Raw genomic sequence first — 17,057 nt, 5'->3', positions numbered from 1 at the left:
TTGTCTAACGTGGATAAGCAAGAAACCTCTATAAAGGTACGTGTCCATTGGCCCGCACAGGACGCTTCACACCGTAGTCTGCAACAGATTCTAGATTGCTACTGATTTTTCATAGCACTACGTCCGTCATTCGCACCAACCGCTTGGAACAGTCTTTCCCAAAGTGGGCGATAACGCCCCCTTGTGGGCACTGCAGTTCTCAAGGGGGGCGGTAAGAAACCCAGAAAGAAAATGGAGGCGTTGTGTAGAGGCCTTGGGGGGTGATTTGTAATTTTATTTAGCTAGGAGGACTTAGACACCGACTGCATGACTCTCAACAACAACTTGTGAACATCAACTAATATGAATTAAAAGATTGCTTAAACTCTAATATGGGGGCGCTAAAAAAATATTTATTCTCAAAGTGGGCAGTAGACAAAATAAGTTTGGGAACCACTGGCTTAGAAAGGCAAAAAGCAAATCCGTATAGGCCAGTGGAGCCGTACTTTAACTAAGAAAAATATCACCGTTTGGACTCTCACTTATCCAGATTCGACTCTGTATTTTCAAATTATAAATACGAAATAAATAAGAAATCCTATTATACTTTTATATTTAAAAATAAACGCACTTAGTAATTTTAAGTAAACATTGTAAAATATGAAAAAAAAATCAGTCTCAGTGGAAAAAAAACTTAAAACATAAATTGTACATTGGTTAAGATTTAAGTACGGCACAGTCTCTTTGGTGTAAATAAATACGAGAATTCAATATTAATTATGACGTCATCAGAATTGTATGAAAAATCTTATTTCCTTTCCTAAATAATTGTATTCATGAAATAAACAATAAAAAAATTATACACAAAAAACAATATAACTAAAGGGATGTAAAATTTAAAAACACAGTGTAGAACAATTTTTTAAAATTATAAGTCATGTCCACTCTAATATTACGTTAAACCCTAAAATAACGATAATCGAATAAGCACAAAAAACCACGTCAAATAGCCTGACCATTAATCATTTAAATTTTACAAAACCATTAATTCTTAACTGATATATAAACACGGCTAAACACTCACGTATATACGTCCGGTGGCGGCACCGACTTGTTTCGAGCCCATCGGTGGGCCCTTCATCAGGATGAGTGGTACTGGAATTATTTCGCGGACGCGGCCCTCAGCTCACTCATTAATTCTTGTATATTATGACTTAAATTCCTTATTTATCGAAATCTACAATTACATATAATATTCATACATTTATTTTATTAAAAAAAATTAAAAAAAAATCACCTTAAATTTTTTAAATATTTTTCTTAATACAACTAAGATAGGAAAAATAAATAGAATTAATAACATATATGGCACGCAAATAACTTAAAATACCTAAATAAAAGTAATAAATGTCTGTTAGTCTGTTATTATTCAAAATTATTAATTTCCATAAACATGTAACATGGAATAGCTTCTCTTTCTGACTGGGTGTAAATCTATCCATCTCTTTCTAATTTAATAAGGTTAGAAAGAGATGGCATGAATGTGACATTTTTTAATTTATTCCGAAAGAGAGTTACATGTTTTTTTGTTTCGACTTTCAAATACAGGGTGATGCATTATATTTTTAGTTAGTTTTTTATTATTGATAATAATAAATTAAAAAAAAACTTAATTCATAAGATTCCAATCCTTTTTCATTGTAATTGATTTATAAAGTGGATATTAGTTAACTTATTCTAAACTATTGTAGTAATATTTTGGTTTAGTTTCAGTCAGATATGGCTGGTCGAATAAAATCAGTCTTGTATAGATAAAGATCAACGTAAAATCAGTCTGACAACATTCGGACATACGGAATGTGACTAAAAGGAAATAATTATAGCGTATCAGAGCCAAAATGCCCTAAAAATAAAAAAATAAAATGCAAAATACAAAAAAAAAACTGAGTAACAACATTATCAAATCTGCTATGTATATTAGTAAATTAATTTCCACTGTTTAAAGAATTAAAAAAAATATCTCGCCAGTGGAAATACACAGTAACATGTTTGAAAAGGCCCTTAACCTATTACAATAAGCTATATTATTAGATTAACACATTCAATGCCACTATAATTTTTCATGTAATAAAATGTACTCGCTGGGGTAGTCGGTAGCATTGAAAGTGTTAAATCATTTGAACACATTTAACTGTACTAAATATATGCGACTAAAAACTTGGCTTTGGATGAAATACAAGAAAAAAACAATTATTTGTTTGTATGTATAACATAATCACATAATTAAATCAACATATTGTTAAAATTAGATGTAATTTTCATGACAAAAGATATCTTTTTTAAGAAATTAAAAAAAATCCAGGAGATTTTATGAAAAACTATTGGATTTAGTGAATAAATATAATATCTTTAATTCCCCTATTTAATCTTATGCCTTGTACCTGGTGTCATGTTGAGGTCGTGCTGCGATAGCGAGCGCGAGCAATAACGCAAGCACATGCGCGGCAAGCAGCGCGGCCGCTATACCCAGCGGTGCGCGCGCCACACGAGCAAGCTCGGCAAGCACACGCGGCGCGCATGCTACAGTATACAGTCCGGGTGACCCGCGCGATGCTGTCGCGATACGACGAGATGTCTCACACTCGAATGGGTCATCAGTCTATTTAATATAGAAAAATCCTCATTATGTAATCGATAATTAGTTTGATATGGTAAAACTACAATATCCCTATATTCGCGGATTTTCAATTGGCAGGCAAAAAATTTGTAGACAAATTCCATATTCACGGCTAAAATGTTAAGTAGCAGATATTCAAACGAAACAAGTTTCCAGAACGTAACACCCGCGAATACGGAAATTTAACTGTATATAACTCAAATAAACATATTGGTATTATATATTAATTAAATTACGTAAGTTAAGTAATCCTACAAGCATATAAAAAAAATTGCTATTTACATTGGACAATTTCTTACAACTGAAATAAATAAATCATGTATTATATTAATATTAGTCTATTCTAATTCACTTGGATCCAAGGCAATACTTTTAGGTCCTTACTCATTGTATAATACTCACCGCACAGCAGGAAGTGGGTACCCAATAGTAAGAGGCTGGAGCACTGACTGACAAGTCAAGGGAGCCTCGTGGTGAAGGCTCAGCGACATCGCCGCCAGCCCACGCAGCTTCCTGCCAGTCACGAACACTCTCAGCACCGCAACATTGTAACTGTAATATAATATAAAATATTAGATTAAAATAATTATGATACATTGACCGAGAAAATCTGCAATATGCTTAAATCCTCATTCATACTCAGCCATAAAGAATATTGCTAATGGCTTATGCCTAATAAATATATCTTTTACTGAATATTTATAAAATATGTATTTTAATCAATAAAAATATCCAAAAGATTACTATTGTCACACCTTTTGTTACATTTTTAGACACTTAATTCTAATCAACTTACCTCATGCTGTATAACATCAAGCATATGCGTATGCGAATGCACAAGCCCATAATCATGGGTTATTGTGTCTCGTAGTCTATCACGGAGTGCCTGTCTCAGCTGTGGTGCATGAGCAGCACCCCAGGCTGCAGCTGCTGCTTCTGCTGCACAAGCCAGCGCCAGCAGTGCTAAGCCTCCGCGTAACGCTGCAGCATGCCCTGCACCGCAGACGCCTCGGAGAGTCCCGACGGCGCCCAAGGCTAGTACTGCGCCCCAGACAGCTACGCAACTAAGACCCGCTCTTCCAGCGCCTACACCGCCTGCACCCTCCCATAACGCCCAGCCCGAGAAGGCGCATGCTCCTAGACCAACAACCTAAAAACGACAACCACATAAACAACCCAAGCCAATAGATGAGTAAAATAAGTACCAAATATGATTTAATCCTAAAGGTTGTTCAGCTTTGGGATATCTAAATAATGAAGATAAGCTTCCAATACTAAGGAATATATTAATATAGTTATTGGGTTTACCAAGAAAATAATGTTGAACAGTATCAGCAAACATTTCATGAGGGCGTAGCAACGCGACATGCCCATCGTTTTTCGTTTGTTGCAGTGTAAATCAGAATTAAAATACTAAAATTCTTTAATGAAGTTTCAGTCAACGATTCTAACTAGCATTTAAATAATACAACTTTGTATTTAGATACAATTTTATGTCAATAAAACAAATATTTATCTCAAATCCAATACACAGAATAGCAATCAAATAAGACACAAGACAAAACCAAAGACAATAAATATAGCTTTGACAGCTAGGGCTTGAGTATTTAGCCGGAACTTATAATAATGTTACAAAATCAATAATAAATTATTGATTTAAGTGCAATATAATCTGAGACTTTTATTTCACATTATGTTTTTTGGATTAGTTTTAACAACATAAACAAAAAATAATGTATCTGTTTTCGGAACATAACCACAGATAAAACAATAGACGCGAACAACAACCGAACACCGAACAGCGAACATTTTGACAGCGAACATGGAATGTCTCCCATGAAAACAAAAATAAATGGCCACCGTTATTATTACGTTCTTTCTAATCATAAGATTTTATGTTCGTAAAATGGACGCCGATAGTTTGGAAACGCTTAGGTAATTTACAATTCCCGTGATAAAACTTTATATCCATTTAATATTGCGTGATATTTAAAATTTCATTTAACAACTTAAATTAGTTAGATGACAGAAAGTTTCGCGCCATTCGTACAACTTATGTTGCTTGTGCCCGCGTCGCGTTCCTGTGATGTTACCAATGGAATTTTATTATTTTCAGGGAAGGAAACTCGCATCAGCGAGTAAAACGGTGGAGTATGAACTCTCAAAGATTGGAAGAAATCGTGGCGGAGTTGATGAAACCTATTAGTGATGTTCGCCGCAGTTTCGATACAGACCTTTGTGCGGTGAGTGTAGTTTTTTCTGATAAACGCTTTATAGAATCTCAATATATCACTACATATTTGCATTTAAATAATATTAGCAAAAAAACTAGCCAAATAATTATAATGTATTGGCATCATTACCTGCTAATATAGCCATGCTTACCTTGTTTCAATACGCCGCTTCTTCATTAGCATATTATCCAAACAAACAAAAAGTTTTAAAATGTTTTCAAATTTATATAAATTACAAGCCTATAATAAATCTTATACATCTATTATATGGAAAGAAAACTTTCTTACTACCTTGTAACAGAATCAGTATGTAGAAATTACAATACCAATGTTATTATATTTTAAGTTTCATTTAGACACCCTTATAATTAAAAATACTTTGTGAATAAAAAGTAATAATAATAATAAATTAATCTTAATATAAATATTATATACTTTAGTTTTATTCTCTGCATCCATTTGGTTATGTTAACACTAACAAATATAACATTTCACTTAATCATTATGAATTAGTAATATTTAAAGAAAATATTGTAATTTGTGGTATTACTTCGCTTTAATAAATATAGGAATTAATATATCATTGTCAAAACTCATTGTTAAAACTAAAAACAGTAAAATTAAACTACAAGTTAATATCTCACTGTATTTAAGAAAACTTTGTATTAATATTATAGTATTTTCACTCATCCAATGAAAAGAGTTACATCTCGTAAGAGAACTTATACAGTTGGATTGGTCAAATTAATTATGAATTCGACATATTTTAACCTGACTGAAAAGAGGGTAATGTTATTCACATGTATTTGAATTCCTTGTGACTGCTTGTAGCGTACACAACTGAACAAATTTTGATGTGTAAAGTGTGATCCAATTTTTATTTCTTTTTCTAAGTATTATAGGGTTATTTATTTAGGTTTTCTGGTTATTAAATGATTAAATTAATGTTATTTTGTGTCAGTGTTTATACTCCTAGAGGTTATAAACACATAGGTGAGCAAAGCTCCTATCTGTTCTGCGTTGCAACACTTTATTATTACTTCTGTGCTTTTAATTGTTGTTGTTTCTGATATTTATTGTGTCCCTAATTTCAATTATATAAGCGAAGTTTATAATTTAGTTCTTTTAAGTGTCTTTAAGTGTTTTTAATTGTATTATTAAGGTACAAATCCATTAGGCCGCACTGGACACACATACTAACTGTAATGGATTGCTTGTTGATAAATGCCGTCTTTTGTTGCGGGTGGCGTGGAAGATGGACGCAGCACTATGTAATATCTAGTTTGGGCCAATGGATGCGTACCTTAAGTGTTTTTTACCTTAATTTCTTATTATTTTTATTTTTATCAGCTTTTAGAAGAGTACCTAACAGAGGCGGGTCTCCGTGCGCTAGAGGCGAGTGAAGGTGACGGTTCCGGTGAGGAAATTGATGTGGTCCCCAACTTTGCAGAGCTGGCCCTAGTCCTGCAGCACTCCGCAAGTGTGTATGGAAGGAAGGTGGATTACCTTTATCAACATGTTCTACGAGTTAGTGACTCCTTACATAACAGTGTCGGGTAAGTTTGGCAACAGCCTTAATCTTATTTCTACTAATATTATAAATACAAAAGTTTGGATGTATGGATATTTGATAGAAAATACCTGCACAAGTCTAGATGAAATTTTATATAGATGTAGATTGCATTGGCTACTTACTATTTTTTTTTTATTGGGTATGGAAAAAGTTGCTGACAGAAGCTATAATAGTTTTTTATATATAGCTTGGTATATGTGTTTTGTGTACTTTAGAAGAATAATGAATTTGTAATATAATACTTAATATCAAGTGACTGTTATTCATAACAAAAAATAGCCTTGGTAAGCAAATCTTGCAAAGTATGTAATTTTTTATTCAACTATTTGTGTAGAATATTATTCTGTCCTGTAGAACAGTTTAAACTAATGTTTAGAACTCTTTTGTAACTTGCTGGCTCAATAACTGCGAGTTTTCATTGCTGAAACATGTATAAGAACAGATCTGTCTCATTATCTTTGAAAAATTGTAAATATGTTTTTGTTACTTTTTCTGCGGTCACAGTAAGACATGCTGTGTGTGACTAATTTTGTATGTAAATTATAAAGCACTAGCTATACCAGCGACTTTGTCCGCGTGAAACTCTCTCTTTGGGTAGCATTTTCATTATTTAGGCTACTTATATTACTAACATTTATAGTAAATAACAAAACATATTAATGTTACAAAAATGCTGTCATAAACCTTACATATTCTAATACAAATTTTCAGGACCGACAGACAGACAGACATTCGCATTAATAATATTAGTAAGATATTAAAATTTTGTTACTATGCTGTATCGGGAAGTAACAATAAAAAGACAAAATTACAGACAATTTGAATATCAAATAATATCTGTTATTTCAACTGTTGAAAGTTTTATACTCTTTTATTTATTTTTTTATTAAAAAATTATTTATCAGTTATTTGAGCAGAGGAAACACTTTATTACTTTTTGCCATGTGATTATAGGATATACTAAGAAAATGTTCTGTTAGTAAACATCTTAAAATTTTAGCTAAAATGACCTTAAAAAATGTTTACAAAGATAATAACTGAGTCCAATGTAAATGTGACTAACCTCAATACTTTCGACACAGGTGTGTTTGCAATATTGTTTTGTCTGCTTGAGGACACAACACGAGGCTAAATTGTAATTTTAGCTAGACGCAAAACAAAAAAAAAATCCTTTGTAGATATTGATTAAGTGCAAATATTAATGTTTGTTTTTTTTTTGGTATTATCATTGCTTTTTTTTATTTTTATATCGCTTGCTCGTATACTTGTAGTTGTAATTAGCTCCTAAGTTGATTGTTATGGGACTGACATGTTCAAAAGAACAAAAGTCCCTAAATAATAAAGAGAAAAAAAAATTCAAGGTTGGTGACAATTTTAGGTTAGATTTTAGAGCGTCGGTGGCTCAGGGGTTACTTGACTTGTAATCTGCGGCCTGGGTTCGAATCCCGCCATGTACCATGTGTTTTTGGGTTTTCATTTATCTGACGTACTTACGATGAAGGAAATCCAGATCCAACCTGGACATATTCGGGAAGGAATTTCAAGATATGTGTGATGTCAATCTGCACTAGGCCAGCGTGGTTTGCTTGTGGCCTAGCAGTAGTGGCATCAGCTAAGTATAGTGAGTTCTGGTGACGATGGTTTGATTTCATTTAATACAAATCCATGAATATCGCGTAATTTTCTTATTGTCAGGATTTATATTCATGAGATTGTCAACTGTTCCCATTTCTATATGTATTCATGTTTATAGTTCTACAATCATGTTTTAACGTACAAGATAGCGCCATCTATTGGCTCCGATTTAAAACAAAAAAAATGTTGAATTCAAGCTAAATAAAATATAATGATACATTTAAAACTCTCTTATTATAGAATATATGCTCGAGAAAATAAAAAAAAATGTTTTTAAAATGAAAAAAAAATAATTATGACCAGAGAGATTTCAACTCGTTTTTTCATTAATATAGAATTTTAGTTCCTCCGTCCACGATGCAATATATGACACACTGCGAAAGAAGGCGAATCGAATGACAGCACCCTCGTCAAAATTGGTACAATCGTTTAGACTAAACCATCACAATGGAATTTACATACATAATAACGAACGTACATAGGCACGAAAACTTACATAATCATTTTCAGTCAGGTAATAAAGAGAGTAATTGTTACTCTAAGTTCTATGCTCTTAATGGGCCTGCAGTTCATCTAGTATTGCAGACGTTCATGTCGTTGACCAGCTTGATATTCCAGCATATCGTTTGCCCCTTCTCTTAAAAAAAAAATTGTAGAATACTTCGTGCAATTTTAAGTGCAAAGAAGACTTCAATTAGCAAATATGTGTTTTCACTTATAGTCTCAAGGTCATTGTTATCGTTCAATGACGCCAAATCCCCCATAATACATTCAGCTCTGTAAACTGGTTAGCAAGATAGGTAAATATTTGATTATGGTTACTAACTATATTGTTCATAAAATTATTCCTTTTTTATTCCTAAATTTACTATATAATAATATTTTAGTTACTGCGAAATATAGGATAAAAAGGAATCTAGGTTAGATGCTGCAATAAGATTAGGTATTTTTAGACATTACGAGATAGATTCTTTTGTAATGAATGGCGCGCTTTCGTTACAAAATCAAGTGTCAGAATGATTAGTGAGGGGACATATGTCGACATTTTAGTAAGGCTAGTGTTGCGCCAGTACACCGGCACACTGTCGGATTTTCTTCTTAACAATATTAATGTACAAATTTATACATATTTAACCTCGAATAGCTTAAAGATTATCATCATCATTGAAACATGAACATGACTTTTTTCTATATTAAACATTATTATTACAATCTATTCCAGGGAATCAGTCAGTTCCGGAGAGGAACCGCAGACACCGAACACAAGCCGTCGCAAGCGGAAAGCGTCAATAAACAATGAGTTTAGTACCATAGAGCTGGAGGAATGTCCCGGCTGCAGGCGGGAGCTGGACGTGTCCCGACCTCCGCCCACGTTACCCCGCCTGTACCTGCAGCTGGAGCCCCGCGCACCCACTGCATATGATGCACAACTCCTCGACTACGATGGAGAACCTATCGGCATGCTTGCTGATCTACATGTCACTTGGAGATTACAGGTAATTACAAAGTTAGAACAAAATTATAAGTTTTACTAATGAGACATTAAAGCTCACTAAGGAAGACCTTTAGATGATTAGGTATGATAAGTATAACTTAGTAGTTACTTGAATATGTTACTAAGACATTTTTTTTTGCCTAACCATGAATATTAAAATCCTTGTGATGTAATCGCCTTTCCAATTACTAAACGTAAATTTCTAATGTTTACAAATTTTTCCCCCAATGCAGTAAAGTTTTTATATCCTAGGCTATTATTATCTATCTCTAGTTATCATTTAAAGAAGAATCATGTTTATCTAAAAATCTTTTTCAGAACGGTTTCCTTGTCGACGATCTAGCAGAACCGCCCATAGACAATGAATCTATAGGAGCTACTCAGCGCCCTCTAACTCTGACAGAACTACAGACAGAGTTTGACAATGGTGCACCACCAGATTCACCGCCACGTTGTTCCACACCATTACCCATCACCAATGGAGATGTCAAGGATGAACATGATGAGGAACCAAGACCTATGGATATGCTGGATCTCTCACCGATACTGGATGAACCGGCCAAGAAGAAGCTGAAGAGAAAAAGGAATATGTCGGATGATGTTGTCAGCATTTCTGTTACATTGGTAATAAGTGATGGTAAGTTATTTTAAATAAAAGACTATCCATATTCAAGGTTAACAAAAGGCTATTCAGACATAAAAATTAACAAAGTGCGACACTTCCCAGGTGAATTATAAAAAAACTTAATTAAGTCTATGTGTTCTTCCAGACGATGTTCTACATCTATGCCACATATCAGTAAAATCTATGCAGCTGTATTGGAGATAACTTCTAACAGACATCCATCCATCTAAACATTCGCATTTATAATATTAGTAAGATTAATATTAAAACTATATTTTTTTTCTAGAACAAAAACGTAGAAATCGTGAAGAGCATGAGTTCAGTTTACCGGACAAGTGGATAACAAGAGTGATAGATAAACGGAAGAAACGAGCTCTTATCGTGCGCAAAGAATTATTAGCACATGAACCTAGACCACCTAATTTAGGTATGTCATTTTAACTTTTTTTTTTAGACATTTATGAAATATTATTACAAAAGGAAAAACACTGAAAGTGCTGTTTATTTATTAGATAACATGTAACGAAACTATAACTATAACTATTTAGCAATTGAAAAATATAATAACTTAATAATATATACATAAACTTATTATTGAATATATATTTTATAGTATTATTTTGGTGGATAAATTTTAATTTAATTAGTCACTTAATAATTAATATAGAGTTAAGGAAAAACTTGTAAAACTAATGTATTATGTTGTTGCTTGTTTTAGAATTTCGAGGCATTTTAGACCCTAGAGATATTGAAGGTAAGACGAAAAATATATTTGAGTAATCTTAAAACTTTTCAAAACTTTTTTCTTATAATAATTTTCATCACCCAAAACGAAATCTGACGCATTTTTATATGTGTTTTGCAGAAAATATTTTTTTTAAAAGTATTCCAAACAAAAAAAAAAATAGGGATAATCTTTGCTTTTAAACTTTAATCCATATAATGTTATTAACTCAAACTACCTTGGATTCAGGGTTTCTCGGCTGGACTAAATCAGAGATAGCGGCCGCGCTGCTGGCTGCCAAACGTCCCGACGAATCTGATGATGACGGCTTCTTCGAGCAGAGCTTCTTCGCTGAGTCGCCCACCGGTGATAGACCATCGCATATTGTATGTTTAAATATTTATACGAGAAACATATTTACCAGTGAACCTCACCATTACTATACATAACAACAATATTATGCTTAATCTCTTTCTCTATCTCTCTATCTCTCTCTTAAACACTTATATATAAGTCATTGTGCTTTATGTTTTCAAATATATAACTTACATATGTGAAAATAACATATACAAAATTGTACCTTTCGTATGGTAAAAGAGTTGCCAGTCCCCTCCCCTTCCTATTTCATCACATACTCCTCATATGTTTTAGGAAGGGGAGATTTGGCCTTCACCAAAAGTTGTCAGTCAATCTGTACAATTGCAAGATAAGGCCAGACAATAATTGTATATTAATTTTACTAATATCATAAATGCGAATGTTTAGATGGATATATAGATGTTTGTCCAAAGGTAGGTACCTCCAGAACGGCTGTACGGATCTAGATAAAATTTGTCATAGATGTAGAACATAGTCTGTAAGAACACATAAGCTGCTAATTTAGGTTTTTTTTTAATTCCACGCGGACATAGTCGCGGGTGTGTGCTAGTTTTATATATTTCCGCTTTTCAACAGTCACAACGTCAGAACTCAAGTGAGTCGGGCACGGATCAGACGGACTGGCAGTCATGGCGCGCGGAAGTGGTGCGCCGCGCCGCGCTCAGCGAGGGCAGAGTCGTCGACATACAGGCCTCCGCCGCGGTGCTGCTCAAGCACGTGCAGCAGTCCCAGCACGCGCAGACACAGCACGGCCAGGACCATGACCTCGTGCATTGCGACAGACTCCTCAGCATTGCTAAAGAACAAACTGATGTCTCCAAGTTGTTCTTTGCAACGCTTTTCCTGGTAAGTTACTTGGTGACTACATTTGTTTTAGATTCTTTCCAAGAAGCACGCATACCATTTCCTTAAATGCCGGCAACACTTCTTCAGTTCCTCTTTTCTTATATTAAAAAGGTTATAGAATCTTCTACGATTCTGCAGAAGAAGCGTCTTTTTTATATAAACTTTTGGAACTATAATATACAGAGATATGGGTTACTAAACTGAAGCTAACTTCCCAACAAATTAACTACACACTATGAAGAAACTGTCTAAAACATATATTTATTATCTGTATTAAAAATTATGTACTTAATTTCCAGGCTAATGCTGGCAACATTGAAATGGTGCAAGGTCCACCAATGACAACAAACTCTTTCTCAGTGCGTCTGTTGTCGACGGACGAGCGGCTGTACCGCACTGTGATGCAGCAAAACTCGGAGCAACCGCTCCCACGGTGAAGTGATAAAATACTGTGCGTTATGAAGAACAATGGATGATGAAGGTTGACAGTGCATCATGAACATTTTAATGTGTGTGAGAACGCTCAAATACATGTGTTGTGTTTTGTGAGTTCTAAAAGCTAAAGATTGTGTTGGGTAACTAAATTCAAGCACAATGGGACCAGAATATGAATTTTGGGTGTTATGGAATTATTGGTAAAGTTTCTGGAAATCTGTGCCATAAATGTTTTGTAAATATTACGAAGTACAATGTGTTCTGAAATGTATCATCTGTAAGCGTAACTTCGAAAGATTATTTGCAGTAATATTAGATTTGGACAAAAACTTCAATTCACCGAAATTGGAGATTTAATTCCGGTCTAAATGTATAGATATTTACATACTTTCTACATTATTTAATTAATTAAAATAATCTATGGTCAATTTTCATTATAAATGTCTATGATACTTGGGTTCAAAAGTTTTTATAATGGGTAATGAGGGTTAGGGTATAGCAGAATAATCCAGAAACTTTTAACAGTATTATAAATCTTCAAATTTATTTAGTGCTTGTTTATCTATGGGTGCTAGCTACCAAATTACTCTTAAGCTAAGATTCTTTATGGTCAGGTGTCAATTCATTACAAATGGTTTACTGAGACAGCATCAGTGTAACTATAATTTTTTTTACAAGGACGCTTAAATAGGAACAGCATGCAAAATGAGTTTAGTTTTCACTTTAACATTAGTGTTTGGACAAATCTACTAAATTTACTATAAATATTTCTTTACACTTGAACAGATGTTTTGATCTGCTAGAAATTTCAATATTTTCTTAAATCTTTATCTACGTAATAGGCTGTAAGATAATGCTTTAAATGTTGTAATATAGGAGAAACCTTTTAACCTGATTTTATGAGGACATTTTGCCCAATGAAATAAGGTTACGCTCATAATGTTATTATGTTTTTTATTTTGAATATTTTATTTTGTTTTTTTTTTTTGTCATTTATTTGCACGAATTGATTGGAAAATTATGAATGCTGAATCTTTCTATTTATATATTTTTTTTTATAAATTTACTTTTAAATTATTGATGATATAATTGCATTTATTTTGTGAATAGTACATATTATAAATAAATCAGGGACATAAATTGGTGACAATAAATAATTTATATTTTCTTCAGGATCATGAAATTTATATTTATAATCTCTGCTAACCCATTGAATAAGAGTTTTTTTTTGTAATTTATAGTAAAAAATTATCAAGTTTTCTATATTTTTTTTTTATTTTAAGAAACATATTCGAGACATTAATATTGTTTTTTTTTTAATAAGTTTATTAAAAGAAATGTGTATATAAGTGTAATGGTTTGTTAACTATTGTTAATTTTCTTAGGTGTTAAGTAATTATGCAATAATTTTAATGCAAAAATGTTCATAGTATTTGGCGGCTTTATAGACTAAGAGCAACTTAGATTTGTCATGGTTTTGTTGTGCTTGGATTTACTACTTATTGTATATAATTATGAGCATCGGTGGCTCAGTGGTCAAGCACTTGACTTGCAATCTGCAGGTCCTGTGTTGGAATCCCGCCATGTACCAATGTGTTTATTCGATTTCCGATTTACATATGTACATTTATTCGAAGTTCTTATGGTTAAGGAAAACATCGTGATGCTGCACATATCTGAGAAGTAATTCAAAGATATGTGTGAAGTCAACCAACCGGCACTTGGCCATTGTGGTTGACTATGGCCTAATCACCCTTAACTTAGGGTAGGCTCCGAGCCCTTTGGTGGGGACGTATAGTGAGCTGATGATGATGTATATAATTATTATATCTGATTGTAAGTTGGAATTGTAAAATAATCTCTGTGTCTTTTCTGTATGGACAATTTAAATTTATATAGGGATGTGATTTTGTAGTGTAGTGTAAGAATTAAATTCGCACCCCACTTAGGATGAAGCTGTCATAAGAGCTACAATTTTGCATGTATTTATGACTAGTTTTCCACCTAATTGCAATGTGGGCATTAAGACATTACGAAATGGGTGATTAATGTCCTGGACTTTAAAGTGTTAAAAACAATATGGTGATTGGAGGTGAAGTGGTTAACTTTTAAAGTGGATTCCGGGTTCAAATATATCAGTGAATTATAATTATAAATATTTGTTAAAATAGTGCAAATCATGTTCTATGTCTTTGATGGATTTACATTGTTTTATGTATGGGTAAATATGGAAGATCATGGTAAAGCATTTTTTTTTGTATAACATCCATCCAGTTCAGATTTGAAATATTTACAATTTTGTTTTTTTTTTTATCAAAAATTTAGTTTGTCTTTGAATTAATATGACATTATGTATATTTTTGTAAGTAGAGTTGCATAATATTGAAAAAAAAAACATTTCTGTTATGTACGGTTTGGGAATTTTTAATTTAAACTTTCATCCAAAATTATTGTTACAGATTTCAAATATTTCTACCAGATTTATCAATGAAATAAAGCTAATACCAAAAATATTATTATTTGTCCGTCTTCAAATAAATTAACACTTTCTATGCTACATTATGTTCGTTTCACAAAACTCTGCTGGCTACTGAGTTGTAGTATTTGATGTGTTAAATTTATTGATAAAAATGTCATTAAAAAATTAATGAATTGTCGTATACGAATATTCGTGTACATATAATTTGGAAATAAAACGTAATTTAGATATAAGTATTGCCTATCCTTATCATTCTTCATAAAATACAATAAAAACGACATTGTAATAACATATTTTCCTTATAGTATATAAGAATTTCAATGTATATGTAATCATTAATTATGTACGTAAACCAAATAACATTTCATTAAATAAAAACTACTTGTCTACAATAACATGACAATTAATACCAATGACGTCATCGAGATAGTACAATGTAAAGAAGCTTATCTCTTAAAATAACCTGACATGTGTGTACGTCATTACCCTTAAGTTATTGTGCACTCGTTGTATTGTAGAGTTGAATTCAATAGAAATGACAAATTTTATGAACATTTTACAATGACAATTTAAATATTAAAACTGAAAAATAAAGCGCCAATAGCCTAATGGTTAACGTTACGGATTTCCGATCATGTGCTCGAGAGTTTCCGCCAATCGACTATTGTCGTACACCATATCCTATCACAAGCCTAGAGCTTACTTGGAATGGTATAAGAAATATTAGTAAAATTACATTTGTGTAAATATAATTTCTTATTTCTATTGAATTCTTTGACTTTAGATGTATCAGGCTTAAATTGCATTATCTTAATTGTTTGTATACTGTAGTTCATAATAAAAAAGGGTAGACGCGGGTCTAAATTATATAGGACAGATTACAGGGTCTTACATCTATGTATGTTCTCAACATGTCTTACCCCAATCTTGATAATGTCTTAGTTTTATCCTAACTATAGATCCGCGTCAAAAAGTTTTATAATTACCCTACTAGTCAACAAACATATCAGGCAATGCAGTTTATAAAGCCGCCATATGTAATTGAATATTGTAATTTAATGTTTATTAACATCGGAGGCAGGGTAATAATAATTCTCGAGACCTCAATACCTAGACTAAGTTTAGTGCACTCCTTTATATATTTTTGACTTTTGTGCCAACGCACAAGATTCTATGGAATTCTAATTTTGTAATAAAATATCAAAATTAAATAAAAAAAAATATGATTGTGAAGTTATCCGCTTAGAGTTAATATGATTTAGGTAAGAAAACAAGGGATATCTCTATATTTGTTATTTTTAATATGACATTTCAAAACGAGTGGTGTCGGGGAAAATCGATTAAATTTTCTTGTGTATCGATTATTTTGTCAAGAACTTTTTTCGCCTTTTCTCTTGCTGTTAATTTATCTTTTTCAACAGACCAAATTGAAATTTTTGACAGAAATCTCTTGGTCGAATAACTTCACGATAATGAGTTTCATTTCGTAGTAAAAACTGCACTTTCTAAGTCAATGTTCCGCCTAAAGAAGTTTGACTTCGAAAATTAACAAAAATCATAGTCAAAATTGGTCAATTTATTTCAGTATTTTTACGCAAACTGTCCCTCTGTGATCGAAGCACAAATATCTATTGATTTATATTTACTATCCATTATTTTATTCTTCAATAGTTTAATGTCATTTTTCATACAAGCTATATTTTATAAGAAAAAATATTACTAATCCGTCCCTTGTTTCAACGCTTATTGTAGACACAAAATATCTTTTTTATTCTACAAATTAGGTCTCTGTAAACTAGAATTGGCTCAATTTTAAAAAAAATAAGCCGTCACATTTTTTTTTTAAATAGTAACAGTTAACGCGCGTATTCATAACGACAAAATTTAACAAATTATAAATTTGGATATAAGAAAATCGAATATTTTGGATTAGTATATTTCGTGCCTTATATTGGTAAAGGCGAGTTCGTTCATAAA

General features: G+C 32.4%; 2 protein-coding genes across 2 annotated transcripts; one reads left to right on the top strand and one right to left on the bottom strand.

Moving 5' to 3' along the window:
* Positions 1-1,392: 1,392 nt before the first annotated feature.
* On the bottom strand, positions 1,393-4,177 carry LOC106116600 (CD151 antigen). Its single transcript, XM_013310480.1, has 4 exons — positions 3,965-4,177; positions 3,453-3,806; positions 3,059-3,208; positions 1,393-2,638 (listed from the first exon to the last, which is right to left on the bottom strand). Exons 1-4 carry the CDS (start codon positions 4,028-4,030, stop codon positions 2,408-2,410), a joined length of 801 nt encoding a protein of 266 aa, XP_013165934.1. The 5' UTR covers positions 4,031-4,177; the 3' UTR covers positions 1,393-2,407.
* Positions 4,178-4,506: 329 nt separating this feature from the next.
* On the top strand, positions 4,507-12,894 carry LOC106116868 (uncharacterized). Its single transcript, XM_013310919.1, has 10 exons — positions 4,507-4,591; positions 4,773-4,899; positions 6,241-6,446; positions 9,321-9,594; positions 9,912-10,230; positions 10,505-10,645; positions 10,937-10,972; positions 11,192-11,328; positions 11,897-12,166; positions 12,466-12,894. The coding sequence occupies exons 1-10, from the start codon at positions 4,509-4,511 to the stop codon at positions 12,601-12,603; spliced, it is 1,731 nt and encodes a 576-aa protein (XP_013166373.1). The 5' UTR covers positions 4,507-4,508; the 3' UTR covers positions 12,604-12,894.
* The last annotated feature ends 4,163 nt before the right edge of the window (positions 12,895-17,057 follow it).

The sequence above is a fragment of the Papilio xuthus genome, unplaced genomic scaffold (genome assembly GCF_000836235.2).
Source record: "Papilio xuthus unplaced genomic scaffold, Pxut_1.1 DF827714.1, whole genome shotgun sequence".
Classification (NCBI taxonomy): domain Eukaryota; kingdom Metazoa; phylum Arthropoda; class Insecta; order Lepidoptera; family Papilionidae; genus Papilio; species Papilio xuthus.
The sequence above is the reverse complement of the archived record's forward strand: the minus strand, read 5'-3'. Positions and strand labels throughout refer to the sequence as shown.

Coding starts and splice junctions, on each gene's coding strand:
- LOC106116600 (XM_013310480.1), bottom strand. CDS start 4,030: ATGGGCATGTCGCGTTGCTACGCCCTCATGAAATGTTTGCTGATACTG. Junction 3,807..3,964: donor TGTTCAACATTATTTTCTTG/GTAAACCCAATA, acceptor TGTCGTTTTTAG/GTTGTTGGTCTAGGAGCATG. Junction 2,639..3,058: donor TACCCACTTCCTGCTGTGCG/GTGAGTATTATA, acceptor TATATTAAATAG/ACTGATGACCCATTCGAGTG.
- LOC106116868 (XM_013310919.1), top strand. CDS start 4,509: ATGGCCACCGTTATTATTACGTTCTTTCTAATCATAAGATTTTATGTT. Junction 4,592..4,772: donor GATAGTTTGGAAACGCTTAG/GTAATTTACAAT, acceptor TATTATTTTCAG/GGAAGGAAACTCGCATCAGC. Junction 12,167..12,465: donor TCTTTGCAACGCTTTTCCTG/GTAAGTTACTTG, acceptor CTTAATTTCCAG/GCTAATGCTGGCAACATTGA.